This window comes from Harpia harpyja, chromosome 1, assembly GCF_026419915.1.
Source record: "Harpia harpyja isolate bHarHar1 chromosome 1, bHarHar1 primary haplotype, whole genome shotgun sequence".
Taxonomy (NCBI): Eukaryota; Metazoa; Chordata; class Aves; order Accipitriformes; family Accipitridae; genus Harpia; species Harpia harpyja.
The window spans coordinates 42214575-42232618 of record NC_068940.1 but is presented as its reverse complement, the minus strand read 5'-3'; the positions used below and the strand labels follow the sequence as shown (position 1 = coordinate 42232618).

At 37.4% G+C, this 18044-nt stretch overlaps 1 protein-coding gene across 2 annotated transcripts in view; it reads left to right on the top strand.

The window, feature by feature from the left end:
- DHX35 (DEAH-box helicase 35) overlaps positions 1 to 17450 on the top strand; it is a 32974-nt gene extending 15524 nt beyond the window's left edge. The window contains exons 13-22 of one of the 2 annotated variants that reach the window (XM_052789523.1): positions 487 to 611; positions 1398 to 1452; positions 6617 to 6712; positions 7107 to 7201; positions 7808 to 7885; positions 9043 to 9172; positions 9877 to 9958; positions 10499 to 10570; positions 12992 to 13130; positions 15653 to 17450. In XM_052789523.1, the coding sequence (XP_052645483.1) occupies positions 487 to 611; positions 1398 to 1452; positions 6617 to 6712; positions 7107 to 7201; positions 7808 to 7885; positions 9043 to 9172; positions 9877 to 9958; positions 10499 to 10570; positions 12992 to 13130; positions 15653 to 15697 (917 nt within the window). In that variant the 3' untranslated portion in view covers positions 15698 to 17450. The remainder of the gene's footprint in view (positions 1 to 486; positions 612 to 1397; positions 1453 to 6616; positions 6713 to 7106; positions 7202 to 7807; positions 7886 to 9042; positions 9173 to 9876; positions 9959 to 10498; positions 10571 to 12991; positions 13131 to 15652) is intronic. The other variant, XM_052789513.1, reaches the window with a different exon arrangement.
- The last annotated feature ends 594 nt before the right edge of the window (positions 17451 to 18044 follow it).

The window sequence follows — 18044 nt, the reverse complement described above, 5'->3', positions numbered from 1 at the left end:
AATAGTTTTTCAATCCTTAGTCTTTATTTTAAATATGCTTTTTAAACCTCCTTTTGTTTGAGTAGCTACTAAAGATAGTGTTCTTATAATGAAAGCATGCTGGTTTTGAACTTTCTTTTAAAAAAAATGCTTTTTTGTAGTATTGCACCCTGCCTTTTATTTTCTGATAAAAATATTAAACAGAAGAGAAATAAAGCGTTTCCAGATTTCTGTGAAGAATTTATAACATTTAAAATTAACATATGGAGTTGGTCAGCTACAGAATCAGCAGTGTAGCCAAAACTGTTGAATTTTCTATTTAAAATTAAATTATCTTTAAGTACAGTAATGGGAGAAAGATCATCTTTGAGTTAGAGTTCTTTTAACACCTGTTAAGTGTTCATACTCGATAATTTTAACTTGAAATGGGTGTGATTCTATCATGTTGACTACATAGGGTGGGAGTTGAAACTCAGTCCCAGATTGCTTTGTTTTCTTCCACAACAGAGGAGGACTTCGAGAAGTTGCCAAAGTCCACTGTTCCTGAGATGCAGCGCAGTAACCTCGCACCTGTCATCTTGCAGCTGAAGGCTTTGGGAATTGACAACGTGCTCAGGTTCCCCTTTCTTTCGGTGAGTCCTGAGCTGTAAAGTCTGTCATCTTTCCTTAGTGTGAAGAAAGATCAGTAGATGACTTGTTGATAACCCACAGAACCATTAACCAGTAACCATTGCCCTGTTAATTTGGAAAGCATAACTCATTGTGCACTATCGGGCAGCAAAGCATGTTTTTGGGAATCGACTAGTGCAAGTAATGTGTGTGACAACTTAGAAACAATGACTGTTTGTATTCTAGAATTTGCTGTTAGAAACGTTGAGAAGTCGAGAAAGGCCTAGAAAGACAAATTCTGAGATTCTGCAAAACTGTAACTGTAGTCCCTTTGCACTGAGTTTATGAAGAAGGAAAAAAAAATGATATCTACAGAACTAAACCTGTGCTTGTCTGTCTTGTTAAAAAGAGCAGTACCAACTTTTAGATTTGCTTTATGTAAAGTTTCTAGCTACTGTTGTATTGATGTGAAGAACTAACATGGTAGCATTAGAAGAGAAAGTTAAGTAGTAATTCTGATCACCACTGGCATCACTGTTGGACAAAGCAAATATGCCTTTTATAGCTCGGATCTTGAGAGCATCATAGTGATGATGCTGAGCCTGTTGAGATGGTTTTGACTTGCAACACTGCTGGTCAGTGGAAGGGTGATAGGAAGAGTCCGAGAGCTCTTTCTTAATTTTGCATAAGTAGAAAGGTAGGTAGTTAGAACTTAAGGATTTTGCAGAAGAGGAAGATCTAAGAATTTTTGTGAAAACTCGTGTGTTCTATGGTGATAACTTTAAACAATGCACGTTTTTTCTTCACAGCCACCTCCTGCACAGTCAATGGTGCAAGCTTTAGAATTGCTGTATGCTTTAGGAGGTGAGAATATTACGCTTTGCTTTATTCATAGTTATGTTACAGGAGTTATGAAAAAAAATTGTTAATTTGGATTTGGTGATTGGATGGACATTAATCAAACTTGCATTTGAGAACTGTGCTTTGAGAAAGAGAAAATGCAGCCTTGACTGGTGGAAGCTTTTTGTTGTGTTTTTAAAGTGTACCTCGGTCTCCTCTGAATTTACTTTTCCTCTGGTTTTTTCAGACAGGTAAGCAAGCAAAAGGCAGCAATAACTTACTCGGAGGAACTAGAAATCTATTGCATAGAGTATAAACTAGAATTTAACTGTTTAGACTGGGCAAACAAGTATTTTATACCTATCTTCTGTGTATTTTCTTGCACCTTTATGGGAGGAACCAGCTATTTGTCCTTGCTAGGAACAGGGCTCTGAGCTGATGAGGGTGTTGACTTGATTCTCTCAGGCAGATCCTATGCTTCTTCAGTCCTTACAGGGTGGTATGAAGATATAAATGGAGTTCAGACACTGATCAGACCAGTACATGAGTTAGACACTAAATTTACCTGCATCCAATTAGATAAATTGTTAGATATTCAAGCTCTTGGTGTGGTGATCTTTCATTTTGTGTTACTGTGCCAGTGATGGAAGCATGTAGCACTTGCAAGTATAAACAAAAAAAGTTGAAAGTAAAGGTTTGACATCTCTTTCATGATCAGACTGGTTGTAATAACCTAGAATTTAGCAAGCTTGATATAGTTACTACTTTGTTTATTCCTTAGTCAGACTTTAAAAAGCATTGTTTTAAATTTTAAGTTTAAATTTTGTTTTTAAATTTTTCTGTTAGCATGTTACACTCATTATCTGATCTTGACATGTGTGCAGGAACTCTGCCGAAACATTGTAAGTAAAATCTGATGCTTGAATTTGGGAGAGGCCAGTCATTGGATGCTAGAATTAAAACCTATAGAGAGTGTGCTTCCTGATGGCTTAGCAAAGTGTCACATGTTAGTTTTGAGACCTTCTCATTGATACGATTGTGAAGGTATGACTGACAAAAGTTATTAGGAGCTAATCTAGTTATAATTTTAAAAATGAGTTCTAATTTTAAAAATGAGTTCTAGTCTGTGTCTCTGCTCTGAATGTAGTATGGCTTACAGCTAGAAGTCTACACCTTATGCAGTGTAGTGCTATTGATGTTAGTGGTGTTGGTCCTGCAGCTGAGACAAAGTTCAAACCTGTAGCAAGTCAAACTGTTCTAATTCTATTAGCTGTGAATACATGATGCAACCACTAAAAAAAAAAACCCACCTGATCATTCCTAAAGGCAGCACATTTTGTCCTGGATGAATTGAAACTACATTTCTCACACTCAGTGTCTGTGTTTCAGTTCACAGCCTGCTTACTTTTCATGCTTTTAAATGCATAGGAGCTCATTTGCATGCAGCTCGCAAAGAGAGTCTGCTCTAGTTTTAGTGTTGAACTTTCTGGTTATGGACAAATAAACAGATACACACAAACTTCTAATGAAAAGAAGGAAAAGCTAGTCTAACAGCTCTAAGAGCTGAGAGCATAATTCAAAGTACTTTTCTATTATTTAGCTACTTAATAGCATATCTTTTTTTATTATGTTCTCTGAATTACTAATTACAGCTTGTTCTCAAATTCAGTAGAGAGTCTGAAGAATACTCTTAGTCATATTGTTTAGTTTTAGGTAGTCCTGTGAGGAGCAGGGAGGTGGACTTGATGATTCTTATGGGTGGGTCCCTTCCAACTTGAGATATTCTGTGATTCTAAATGTGTTCATTTTGGTTTTATTCATTATGCCGCTGCTGGATACCTATAACCTGTTATAATATTTTTAGCCACAGCTTTCAATTATTCCTTTTTGTTGTGGGTAGTGGAATGTATGCTGTCTAATTTTGTTTATAGGAAGAACTGTTATATTCTTGGTGTTTTGACAGCTATTTAATCTTTTTGAATGCAATAAACTTAAACAAAACAAACTTGACACAAGAACAAGTAATCAAAATGAAACTCTGTTTGACTTTAACTCAGTGTTTGTAGTTCATTCAATGTTAACAATATTTGCTCCATAATGTAAAGATGAGGAAAAGAGTAGTGTAAAGGAGCTTGTGTAAGTTTTGGAAGCTTCCAGAGGTTTGTGGGTGTTTTTACATCACTTACAAATGCTGCGTTGTAACTTGTGGCAGTCTGCTCTCTTCTTAATCTCATGGAGCTGTAACTCTCTGCTTGGCCATGATTTTGCTCTGTGCTGATTCAGTTCCATCTTGCAAAGGAGGGTTTCACTTAAGGCACTTCGTTCTTGGCAACCTTTTCAAGCCTGGAACAAGGACCTTCACAGTGGCTCAGAAGCATGTTGCAAGGATGAATTCACAGCCAAAACCACCTTAGGGAAATGGAGAGGAAAGGTCAATAAACTCACTGATTAGCTGTTTGATGTTTTGGCAAAAGTGTTATGCCTAGGTAGCTTCACAGAAAAGTAGAGAGCTGTTACTCTCTTGGCTGCCCAGCTTTTGTAGCAAGGCAGAGAAATGCTGATGTTAGTGTTTAAGATGGAAAGAAATGTGTGTGCATGTGTGTGATATACAGATTCGCTCTTCAATTTTTGCTGAAGTTTAAGGTTTTAGGTGGTTTATTATGGAGATTTTATGTAACTTGCAGAAGTGAAGTTGCCCAAGCGTTTGCAGATGCAGTAAGGATTAAATTTCTCTTCTGCAAGTATGAACATGTATTTCATCATTTGCATTGTAATAGCATGCAAATGTGCAGTTTAGGGTCAGGACCCTATTGTGCCAATGCGGTGCCAACAGAGAAACTTGTGCAGAGCAGACGCTTTTAAGGTTGAGATAGTTTTGTTGAATAAACACATCACTGTTTTTAGACTGATTATTTTTACAGTGATGCAAACTGATTACATCAGGAGTATCTCTTCTCAGTCTTCTCCTTTGATGCCCCTTTGAAAGTCTGAGTTGTCAGTTGGAGTTCATTGTTTTTAAGCATAATTTAGGAGGTAAATAACCAGGTAAAAAGTAGCTTTATTTTTAGCTTTATTTCAGATCCAATATTTTGTTGAAGATTTGTTTGTAAGTTGTCACCTATCAGAAACAACCACTCTACCTGAGTTTAAAATAGTGTTTTAATCCCTCAGCCTGTCACATCCTAGTGGTTGTTACTTGAAACTTTTTAGTGCCACAGTACTTGAATAATCTCTCCTAAGCATGTTCAATAAAAATCTTTGCAGTATCTTTTTCTAAGACCTCCAATTTCCTATATATATATACAGATACAGTGGTTGCTTCCAAGGTTATTTCAAGGAAACTTTTACCTATTTCAAACTAGTATCCAGTGCAGGGCTTTTGTGTATATTCAGACTTACTGCTACAAAGACATCTGTGTACAAGCTCTCTATATATATCCATGGAAAATTACATTGAGATTTGTAGGATTCAGCAGAAGCCAAAGGATTTTGGCTTGATGCTCCTGTAGGAAGTTAAAAAGATGGTAACTTCTCCTCTTCCCTACTTAGGAATGCAGTTATCTTTCTGTAGATGAAAGGTGGCGTATTCTAAGCTGTTGATTGTGGTAGCACTTAAACTTCTCATATTGCACTGGTCAAATGAAAGCTATCATACCTTAACTTTTGCAGTTTCTGTGACTATGTGTTTAAATATATTACTTCATCTTTTCATATAAGCTGTCTTTCGTACCTGTTTCTGAGTAAAATATTGTGACATTATGTGAAATGCCTATTAGGTTTTGTTAACAGTGTAGGGGTGTGGTGAGTGAATTACTACATTGTCATAATAAGTGAGATGATAGCATATCAAATAATAAAGGAAAGTAAACACTTAATAGAGGTATCTGTGGTTTCAGATATGCTGACAAGATCAGCATATTATAGATCTCATTCCTTGACTTGATTTGTGGTTTTGCTTTTCTCTGTGAAACATAGCTGAAGTACAACTGTGGTTTGTTGTCACCACACAGTTTGACAAATAATATGTTTATATAATGCATGGGCCACAGTTGTGTTTCCTCAGTCCACTCTGCTGTGGTTATTTATGCAATCTGCAGTGCCCCAAAGTCCTATTATTGGGCTCTTGTTAGTCCCTCCTTGTGTAGCTTTTCTCTTGTGCCCTGCCTCCTTGTTGTACCTCATACAACTTGGCTTACTTGCAGTTTTCTTTTCTCTTTCAATTCTCACTCTTTGCTGCCTTTCTTAGTGAGCTCTTTCCTTCTTATTGTGTCCTGTGTCTGTAATTTTTTTTTTTCATTCTCTTTCCCATGTCCTCTTGCAAAGAAAATGCTTTTCCATTTAAATTGTTCCCTGAAATTTCAGCATAGTGCTCTGGATATGACCCAGTGGTTTGCATGGGTAAACCTTACTGCAGGTGTTTGACTGTAGGAAGCCATACAACTAAAATGGTAAATGTGCAGGGTTGCTCAGTGATAACTGGGAATCTAAAAGCAAGCTGTCATGCCTACCTCCTGTACCATCTCCAGTAAAAAGGTTAGAGTTGGAACATGGCTGACAGTTTAGTTATTGATGTATGAGGCAGACTAAACTGTAGAGAATCTTCACCAGCTGTACAGCTCTAGTTTAGATTATATTAAAGTTAAATTATTTTTCTCCGTGACCTAAGCAGATGTGACTCAGAAAAATAGCACCCTACCGCCCTCTCTACCCTCCGACCCCTACCTGCAGTGCTTCCTGTTTCTACAGTTATGCCTGTTCCATAATTATGCCCTTTTTTTATTCTCATCAGGACTCCTCCTGCTTCCTGTCCCCATGAACAAAGATGTTGTTAAATACTTAAAAAGGAGATGCATAAGTCTCACAGCTAATAGGCACTCTGGCCATTGCATTGACTTTGACTGCAGGTTTTCTAAACTGTTGGCAGTAGCAATGGAACTTGGTCAAGATGAAGAAACTTGTCTGTTCAAGTATGTTTGAAAAAAAAAAAAAAAAGACCGGTGACCCATGGGAGAGTAAATGGATATTAAGGAGTGCCTTTAAGCTTAGTTTAATATACATTCAGCAACTATTAGGCACATTGGCTATATTTTAGCTTGTAATTCTGCTCTTTAGTACACATTAAATTCTTAAAGAAGAATTTCTGTGCTCTTTTGCCTGTATCACAGCTACATTTATTAATATGCTGCAGGTTTGGATATGCATTGCCATTTAACAGAGCCTCTTGGAATGAGAATAGCAGAGTTTCCTTTGAATCCTATGTTTGCAAAGATGCTTCTGGAATCAGGTAGGAGGAAAAAAACAGATTTTCTTCATAGTCTTTGATGAGTAGAGGACACTGCCTCTTGTCTAATACTACACTACAGTTACATTTGCTAAACTTGAAACAAACTGCATGCTTCATCTTGGCATGTTGTTTAGTGAAAAGAATTGGTTAAACTGGTGGACCTCTCTAATAAATAGTACGTCTAATACATTTAACACACTAATAAGTCTAACACATTTGTCTTAAGTTTTCCATTAAAAACATTCACTGTTATATTAAAAAAATCCAGGAGTTTAGGTATTTTGGTTTTATATACTGTAAAAATATATTCTGCTTCTTTTCCTTTTTATTCTATATTGGGCTAAGTTGAATGAAAGAAGATTTCCTTTACTGAATTTCTCCACTTACTCCTCAGGAAATTTTGGCTGCTCCCAGGAGATTCTGACAATTGCTGCCATGATGCAGATTCAAAACATTTTTGTGATCCCTCCAAATCAAAAAGCTCAGGCTGTAAGTTCAGTTGTGTCTCATTTTCTTTTTGTTAGTTCCACATTTCTGGATTTCTGCCAAGTATTTTATTGATACCCATTACAGACTGGAAGTTTGTATGAAAATGAAGCAAGGTCTTGAAATTTACCTGTTGGTTATAGGTAAAAGAAGAAACTGAATAACAGTGGGAACCTTGGAGTTGTTTACTAGTATTAAAAGCCTCCTTCTGAGGATAAGAATCATGAAAGGTTATAAACCAATATTGGTCAGCGTAAGGGCTTGCCAAAAAACCCAAACCTCCCCAAACTCCACTTCCTTTCAAGAGGAACAAAAAAGAAAGTATTAGCATGTAGCAAATTCTTAATAGGTAGCAGGAGCCTAATTTTAATGCATCCCTCTCTTGGATTTTGGGGGTTCATTTTCAGTTCATTTTTCTAATTTCAGTTTTAGAAGTGCTCCTGAATATAGGTGGGCTAGTAAAATATTGCTGTTGCCTAGAGAAACTACCCTGTACGGTAAGAATTTTAATAGTCACCAGGAAATACAGAGATGATGGGAACTGAGTGTATTTGACATGTTTTTTGCAAAAATCAGTCTGCCCATAAAAATGTATTTCTTCTTCTCCAGACCAGGCAACACCGAAAGTTTGCTGTGGAAGAAGGTGATCATCTCACTATGCTTAATGTTTATGAAGCCTTTGTCAAAGTAAGTCAGTTCAAGTGTATGTGGATTTGCAGGAATGGGAAACACTTGCAATCCTCAGTTCTGATTCTGAAAGTTCTGGATATAGCATCCTCAAAGCTGAGGACTTACCAAGTCTATTAAGTGATAATTATGCTTTAAAAGATATTCTGGTCATATTTTGCCACAGACTTTCTGTAGTTCTTCTGAACAGGGATTAGAAAGAATTTGGTATGGGTACAGCATAAAAGTCTTATGGGTAGACAACTGTATTTTCAAGGAGACTGGGATTTTTGAAATAGCCTAGGAAAAACAGGTATCAAATTCCAAATGAAACTCGTATTCTCCCATCTCTTCTATAGAGGCATCAGAGTTTTACTGATTATAAACTGCATCTAAATCTAGCAGTCTTTTTTTAAAAAATTGCCACATTGATCATCATATCCTCTTTTTCAGTGACCTTATGTATTTACCACTCTAAGGTTTAACACCAATCTTAATGCTTCTCTGTAAGCTGAGGTTTTACTTAGCAGTTTTGAAGTGCTATACCTATTTAGGAGAAGTATATTTTGCTGGTATAAAGCACTTCTATAATAATGTATTTGCAAGTGTTGAGTTGAAGCAGTGTTTAAAAGATGACTTCCTTCTCCCCAACCCCAAAGCAATCAGTCAGGCACTAACTGAAATTTTGCTGTTTAGATTTTATATCTGCCTAATTCTCTTAGAAACAGCCAAATGCAGAAGCTCTTGGAGTAAGTGCTGGCTTCTGGAGAAACAGTTCTTTGCATAGAGAAGACCAGTGAAAAGAGTGTGCAGAAAAGGTTGTTTACATTTTGAGATTGAAAACAGACTAGTTTATCATATGATGCTTTTGTGTGTGAATGGAATGACTGATGCTATTCTCTTTCACCACATGAAGAAATGAAGCACATCTGTATGAAAATACCCCATGGCATTTGTTCTGCTGCTATTTAGTTGTTGTTTGAAACATGTTTTTTAGTTACTGGTGTTATGTACCCTTATTAGTTGCTATGTAAACAGGTAATTTTCAGGGAAAACCACAATAAATATGTTGTAGGAGACAAAAGAAAAACAGAACAAGGCTATGTGATCCAAGAGATTGGGTTTTGTTTTGCTGATGGTATTTCATTGTAATTTTTTCTATTCTTCTCACTGTACAGCACAGCAAGAGCTCTCAGTGGTGTCAAGAACACTTTCTGAACTACAAAGGGCTTGTTAGAGCTTCTGTTGTAAGAGAGCAGCTGAAAAAGCTTCTTGTCCGCTTTAAAGTGCCAAAGAAGTCCAGTGAAGGTGAAATATTTTTTTTTAACCTGTTGTCCAATACATATTGAAGGAAGTCTCCAAATTGTCAGTCTGCTTCCTGCTTTTCTTGTAACCTTTGAGTATTTTGTCCCTGGCCTAAAAATAATGTTAATTAAAACCAGGGTTTTTTTTCCTAAAAATGACTGCAGACGAGCATTTTAGCCCATTTTTACAATTAACATTTAGTCCAGTCTTCATTAGTTAAGTTTTCCAGCAAGAGATTATCACCACTGATTATATATTTAATGGACAGACTTACCAAAAGAGTCATAAGAGAGAAGGAGGTGACCTATTTTTGACTTTTCAAAAAGCTATTTTTCTAGTATGTTCAAAATGATGTCCATTCATTGGGATCTGATTTCCAGCTGTGCTGTGCATGCATGGATGCCATGACAACTTCTCGGCACTTGTCTCTAACTGCTTTGAAAAATCAGACTTCAGTGCTGTCACACAAGGTTTGCTTAAGGACTGTGAAACTATCTTCATGGAGACACCAGTGGCAACAGTAGTTTTTTATGTAGTAATTTTGATTTGCTGTGAAATTGAAGTCAAAAGAGATTGCAGGGTTTGTCTGCCTTCAAGCCTTTGCTATCAAAGCCTGATGCAGTGTGAAAAGTTGAGATGATTAAGTGGTATTTTGGGGATTTTTGCCATTCCATTGACTCATTTTACATAAAAATTCTCTTCTTCAGGTGATCCAGATCCTGTTTTGAGATGCATAGTTTCTGGATTTTTTGCTAATGCAGCTAAATTCCACTCTACTGGAGCTTACAGGTAAATATATATAGCTTCATTACAGCTGTTGCTTAGTTTAAAAGCTCCTTTGACTGGATACATCTAAGTATAATCAACAAACAGCTGCTTCTCTAGACACCTGCGATAAGAAACATGTAGGGTTTGATTTACTAAATATTTGAAGTTTTGTATCTTCAAACTGCTTCAGTGTTTATCTCTTTGGCAAATATAAATAGAGTTATTGATAGTGGGAAGATGTTACTAATAGTAATTAGCTTGTGCTAATACAAGCAAGTACAGTGTCTCTGTTGTAGCACTCTCAGCGCACTGAATAAGAGCATGAAACACTACTTTTTTTTTATTTAATGTAAACAGAACTCTTTTAGGACTTTAAATTACCCTTTGGCCAAGATTTAAGCCTCGTTTCATCTGAAAGCCTGTTCATTAAATGCAAATGTTTTTAATTTGCTCCAGCTCTCTTATTGTTGCCTTTTATTAAACATTCTTACTGGGGATGAAAGGAACCAAATGTTAAGCAATAAACAGATGCACGGTCTGAATTAGTATCTTGCTTTCAAGGACTATCCGTGATGACCATGAACTTCATATCCACCCCACTTCAGTGTTGTATGCAGAGAAACCTCCACGCTGGTAAGTTAAAGCTGATTTCACTTGCTTCGTGATCTTTACAAGATATTTTCAGCATCCAGACATTTTCATGAATGACTTTTCTCCATCAGTGGAGGATTAGATGTGAAGGTCATGGTTCCCACAGAGAGAATTCCATTGGTATTTCCTTTGCATCTTTTTGTAGGCAGTACCCAAATAAATCAGGGAAATAGAGTGATGTTTAACTGTCAAAAAAACCTGCAGAAGTTGGTAAGCAGAGTCAGATGACCCTTTTTTTTTTTTTAATAGGCACCATATTTTGCACTGCAAATTGCCCTCCGAGTGATTTCTGTACCTAGATAGAACTAGGATTAATTTACTTTTATTAAGCCTATTAAGTAAATGTTTTGTCAAATAGGTGCTACAGTAATTGCAAGTGGCTTGCTAGGAGAGGGCATACATGTCTAATGCATGATGCAAAAACTTTGAGAGAAGTTATGGCTGTCTGGCAGATTGAGGAAACAAGTCGTTGTACTTTCGTGTTAGCTGGGATATTAGAATTCCATTTGTGTGTCAGAGATGCTTTGATAACAATTAGAAATGTGTTTCTAGCTACCAGGTCAGCATGATCAACCTGAAGTATTTGGACTCTTGTCCTTCTTTGCCTGTTGCTGAGACTTTGAAGGATAAACTTGGCCAGTGTCATCTGTTATCTTTGAATTTGGGCTCCTACACCTGTTGTGTAGGGTTTGCAGAAGTGTAACGGATTGGAACTTAGCCATCAATTACATTGGCTCACAAAATAAAAATGAGTCCAGCTCACTTGTTCTTAACTGTACCAATTCTTCAGGGCTGAGTTGAGCAGAGTGTAGCTAAAGTAATTTTTGCCACTGAAACCAGCCTGATTTGCTGCTGGTTTGCCAGTTTTTTTAACATCCTGTCACTGCTATTAAAAATAAAACATAATTTGTTTGAAATAATAAGAAGAATAGTTTGCAGATATACTTCTGAAATTTTCTAGCTTACAGTAGGTAACATATTGAAAGAAGTTAGGTTATGGGAGAGTAACAGACAGTAAGAAGAATAAATTGAGAAGAAATTAATCTGGAAAGAAAGTCTGGTGGTAGGAGAGTACTGGAAGAATTCTTTGTTCCAGCATACATGTCCTCCAGGGCTCAACTTTTAGTTGATGAGCCCTCAGTGTGGAATTTCCATCCCAGCCTTGGGCACTTCCAGACATATAGAAAAGCAGAACTGTAGACAGCTAGCTGGAAGTCTTAACTGGCAAAACCTTAAGACTGCTCTTTGCTTCACAGCCTCTTTGCTGTTGGTGGCAGCAGTATTGCTGGAGTTTTTGGGAATACTGATTCTGGGCTTAAATCTATTTTTGGACCCCCTGTGTTACAGACCACGTGCAGACCTGTCTTCCAAGGCCACATGGTATTGCCACCACCAGCCTAAAGATGCTGCTGGCTCATGGCATCCTGTAAGACAGGGGTTTAACTTACTCAGCAACCCTAGTTTCAGCAACCCTAGCCCTGCTGCCTGGGCACCCATCCTATACCGAGGGCTTCAATTCTCTGTCTGTTACAGGTGTATATAAAATGTGTTCTCATTCTTGTTTGTTTTCCTCAGATTTCTCTTTAGCTGTATTGGTAAGTCTCGGGCTGCGTTTGGCAAAGAAGAGAATTTTGGACTCTCTACTATTTGCTTTTGAGAGCAAAATACCAATTAATGAGAGACCACAAACCTTGTGGGTTTGCAGTTCTACTGTGTATAGAAGGCAGCTAATGACTTACAGTTTTGGTGACTAACCCTTCAGCGTGTGGATTTGCGCTTACTTGGTAAAAATGACTTTCCTTATTGAAGGGTGACTTTAGAAATAGGTTGCCCATGCTGGCAACCTGTTCATGCTGGCAGCAGGGATTGAGTCCACATGGCTATCTGCTTCTATATCTTTTACCAGGAGATGTTCTGGCAGTAGTTAAAGCTGATTTCTTCCTCTAATCCTTATCTTGCTTGTTGGCAGACAGGTACCAGGGATAGTCATGCTGTGATTTGTGCCCTACTTGTTATGGGTCCAGGGTTTTGGTGCTTTTGACATCCTTCCTCATGATATTACAGAGTAACTACTATTCTCGCTTCCAAAGCATCTGTTATGAGTCACCTTTGGCCCCATTATAAGAAATATTCTTTCTTTTATACCTTGCATCCATATGTCCTGGTAGTATGTGAAGGTGTTTTTAATGGCAGTCTAAAGGTTGTCTTAATGTAGAGTACTCTGAACAACCAGAAGGAAAGAGGTGTAAGAAGCTGTATTATAACTTAAAGACTCTCTTGTCACTCTGTAAATACTACCTCTGGCAGCATGCATGTGAAACTGTCTAAATATGCTGTTAATCATCTCTCTCCCTCATTGCTTTATAGCAAACACTTTTTTTTTTCTTTTTTTCTTTTTCCTAGGGTAGTCTACAATGAAGTCATACAGACTGCTAAATATTACATGAGAGATGTGACTGCCGTTGAATCTGCTTGGCTCTTGGAACTGGCACCTCATTTTTATCAGCAAGGAACGGTACGGAATCGGCATAAAGCCCAAACGGTACCATTGCTGCACTAGCAGCTCTTGTATCTGAACTTTTTAAGTGTTTATGTTTTGTTGTTGTCTATTTAATGGTACAAAAATGAATTTTGTTTTGTTCATTGTAGTGGTTTTAATATCAAGAAAGAGGATAATAAATTGATGCATGAAAGCTTTTTCCCTATTATCTAGCCCACAGACATGATCTCAAAGTTACAAAATAGCCTATCACTGGTAAATGAAGCCTTCAACCATTTTACACTTGAATATAGGCACTTGGTAGCACTTCTCTGAGCAGCACTGTAGCTAGGCAGCGGCCATACTTTGCACAATAATTTGAGGAGTCTTTGCATGCTTTGCAAATGTTTGTGCAAATCCTGAGCCTTCTTTTGAGCATTAATTATCTTTACTGCAAAAAAAATCAGCTCTGATCTGTTCAAACTTGAAATGGCAAAGAACAGCTGCTATTTGTGCAAACCTTTATTGCAAATCTTGTTGTGTGTGATATACATATATTTTCTTTACAAGTATCTTTTAACAATTGTCACCACCCTTTATCAACTCTGTCTCATGTGAATCCATCAATCTAGACTTATTCACTGGTCGTTCTGAGGACTGGATTGGTATTATCTAAATGTTAGTTATGCTGGAGCTGTTGATACCACATTGCATGTAAATACTGTACAAGCAAGATTGCCAAATTGATCTTGCACGTGAATTTCCCATGGGAGATTAATAACTACTGAGCTTTATATTCTAAATTAGTGAAGTATTTCCAAAATACTGAGTGAAAAAAATGCACTTGTGTATCAGACCTATGCAAAGCAAGAGATCTGTGCATATGAGCAGCCATGTTGCAAAAATGGCTGTTTCTGATTTATACATCTGCTACTCTATTTGACTTTTCTGAGAATCTGATGTTTGTTTTCTTTCACTTCCTGGGGTTTTTGGAAAAAAGAAAAACACTGTGGTGCATGGAGCACCTTAGGACATACCTCTGTGGTTACAGTATACAGCAGCATTGGCATCTGTCCATGTAATTGACTTGAGAGGGTTGGTTTTTTAATATTGAGTTTGGAAAATTCATCTCAGTTATCCAGACATTTACCACCTATAAATGCACTTAATAAGTAGCTGAATATTTTTTGCCTTTTTTTTCTATAATGCATTTGCCAAAGGCAGTAATGACCCCTGCAGGGTAGACCACTGAGTCTTTAGCTGCTGTTAGATATTCTGCAAGCATGGTGTAAGAAGCAGATGAGCCACTGTTCCAGTTGTATCAAATCTGCTCCTGGAATAATTAGTCCTTTTGACTCACAAATTTACGTGCTGTAATATCCCATACATAACACAACATCCCATTATGATATGACCTCTCCACAAGCTCAGTTTTGGGATGAGGTTTTCCTTTAGGTAGGTGGTGTTGGGGAATGTGACTCAATGACTTGTTCAGGCAAAACTTGAGCTGCTTTTTGTAAGTGAAGAAGGCTTGTCTTGAATAGTACTACCTACCTGACTGAGAGAACATGTTTTTCAAGGTAGTACTACTACTGTTGTAGATATGCTATGAAATTACATCGGAACCTAATTTTTACCATTGCTATCCTTTTGATTTGATAGAGATGAACTCAGTTTGCCGCATGACCTAAGCATTGCTTTAATCCTAAAATAAATGGAAGCTCTGGAGGATAGTGCTGGTTTTGAGGAAAATTATCTTTTCCAGTTTGGGCAGTTATCCTTATCAGCCAAAAGGCTTGGGTGTCTTTATAAAATGTTTAAAAATTAGAAATATTCCTGTTGTGTAAAGCTTTGAATTATACATGTAAATTTTGAATAAGGAAGCCATTGTAAGACACACAAATTTATGCTAATTTATAGGCATTCAGACCTTTTTTCTACTGAAGGATACATCTTTGTGTTAATAAGTGATTCCTGAAATATGAGAATTTTTATTCCTGTATTGAGTTAAAAACAAATTATAACTGAATAGCATTCTGTGTGAAAAGATTTTCTTCTACAGCTTGATCATGGTCTCAGTCAATTATGTCTCATTCCAAGTTTTACAGGACTTCATGTTTTCATTCCACATTTTTGTAGGCCTTTTTCTTTAAGAGCATAGAGGTTCAAAGGTCCAATGCAACTACAGCTGCAGTGTTAACACATTAGTTAAAATCTTGTACTTCATGTGCATAGTCCTAGTGTTTATGCACATGTGTTGTTGGGAGCACATGTCCCTCTCTGTGCGTTTTTACATGCTGGCAACTTGCTTCCAGTGGGAAATTGTTCCTATGCTTGCAGTTAGTACAGAAGTACTAGAAGATAATATTTTATACCAAGCCAGAATACCACTTTGGGGTACATGTGTTTTTTTGATTTCTTACGTTTATTTTAGCTATATTGGTAACAAGCAGAGCTTGGGAAGGGTGGTCTTTGATATTTGTATAAGAATTTCTTTAATTGGGGATTAAAGACTGAAAGCTTTCTAGTTGAACATTTTTCTGATTGTGTATATGCTAAGCAATTTTTCTTTTCTTTTCTTGCAGCATCTTTCCTTGAAAGCAAAAAGGGCTAAAGTAGATGACCACTGATTTGACATGACTTAAGTCTTGTGACATCAGATGCAGAACCTACCAGTGATTTCAAGCTGGCTACAGTCCATTCAGCAGTCAGTTCATTAGCAATTTGATCTTACATCAACTTCAATGTTTAAATGCCTGCCAGGATCTGTAGGGGTTTATGCATGACCAGTACATTGTAAACCTATGTAGAGCTTGCATTGTGGACATTTTATTCTTTGCCTACTTGACCACTGTTGTTAATCTGGGCATGTTGCTCCTTTTAAATAGGTAGAAAAACAATTTAAAAAGTAAGAGGACATACAGGACCACAAAAAACTGAAACCTTCAAGAAGGAAACTGATTTCCTGGAGTGGTACGGCTGCCTTATGAGAGTGGGGAATAGGGTACCCTGCCTCCTATTACCTAGAGCACTGTGACTACTACCGGCCAAACTGAGACTGACTCCTGACAGCAGGAGCTCAGGGCAATGAACTAGCCCTTGAAATGCAAGGGGCTGCCATGGAAACATTGATTTCATGTTGGACCATCCCATACTGGTGCAGCTAAAAGTGTAGCTTTTACTCCCAAGCAGTAAAAGTCTCCTGCCTGAGGTCGAGCTGCCCCTGGTCCCTATGCTGTAACAGTCCTTCTGTAGGCAGCATTGTATTAAAATGTCTTGTTTCTGTATGGGAGAGTTGCTGTTTGGGGAGAGGGAGGAAAAGTAGCTCAGTATTTTTAAGAAGGATTAATTTTTGCTCAATCAGGGGACTATACACATATGTTCACAAATAATCAAATTCACAGATGGGGCTTTTTTTTTTTTGCTTTTTTTTTTTGCTTTTTTCATAATGAGAGAAAAGATGTTAACATCTCACAGCTTGGAAATACCAGAAAATTTCAGCAGGGGTATATCATGGAACACTGTTTTTTAGCCTCTGTTGTTCAGCAAAGAAGAAAATGTTCTGTACTTTTCTATAAGGAACACAGTCCTATATATTTCTTTTATTAAGAATCTGTTCTTTGCTGCTTGGGACTCTTCTTCATGTGTTACTGAAGAGAAGGATGCTCTGAACTGTTCCTGCTTTAATTGGGACTCCATGGTTACTTTTCAGTAAGGAACTGTACCTTTTTGTGTTTTAACAAGATAGCTTGGATACATGTATTTATTTTTTCCATCCCTATTGATATTTATTTTAGAAACACATTGTTTGAAAATTTTATTTTTGTAAGGCAACTGATTTGATGAATGTGGTTTTGGCATGTTAACTATAATTTTATTTTCTTTTAAAAAAAAAAAAGGATGTAAATAGGCAAAAATTTCTACATAGAAGAAATGCCTTCCTCGTCACAGGACTGCCTTGAAAACTTTCTTGAGAGCTTCTTTACCTTCTCCCTTCCAAACACCTGCAGAGAGAACATGTTCTGTCATGTGCAATGTGTGGTCTATTCGGTGTCTATGTACTGACTGCCAGCACAAAAAGATGTACCAGTCTCCATGTATGGCACCAGCAGCATGACAAACCGTGTCACCTTCCTTGTTGTTTTCCCTGTGAACCTCACCTTTGTATTACTCTCTCTCTTAGAATGGAAGCTCTTTGGGGCAGGGACTGTCTCCTAGCCAGACCTGAGAGCAGTGTTGTCACTTACTAAAAAGACTCAATTTGCAGGTTTTTTTCTCTTAAAGGATTGGAGAAAGAACTGAATATGAAGACTTGTAAAATGTCTGTGTCTCTCTGTCCTCTGGAATTATTCTTAAGAAAAATAAAACCATTGAATCAAGGAAGCTTAAGAATGCATCACTTCAGCCTGAGTAGTGGGTGATTTCACAATGTACTGGGTGGTTGCACTGTGGTGGTCTGAATTGTGACGGGCTGTCAGTGGATGGCCACTTCATTTGCCAGTTCTGAGAATTTTGGGTGGTTCTGGAGAACTCTCTTTTCCAGATGTTGTTTTACCTGGCTGTACAGCTGCAAATTTTTCTCTTGGAATGATTGTGACTCCTGCTGAGTTCAGAACCCAGGGATGTACAAGCTTTGTAATGTGCTGCAAGCAATTGTACTTTTATGAGTGCAATAGGTCTTTGTAAACAAAAACAGAAATGGAGACTTGTCTTTTTAGCAGTTTTACAAACTATTGAGGTGTTGCTGGAGGTGCAGACATGGAACAGGCAGACTTTATACTAGAGATGCAAGCTAAGAATAAGTGGGTTTAGTATCCAGATTAAGGTTACCTTTAGAGAGAAAGCACAGCTTGCATCCTTTAGGTGCACCTTTGAAGGTGCTTGAAGACAGAGACCTAAAACTTTAAAGACCTGAAAATCTCTTTACTTTATAAAATTTTGGCCTGCAGCTCTCTGCTAGATTTGTACATAGCATTA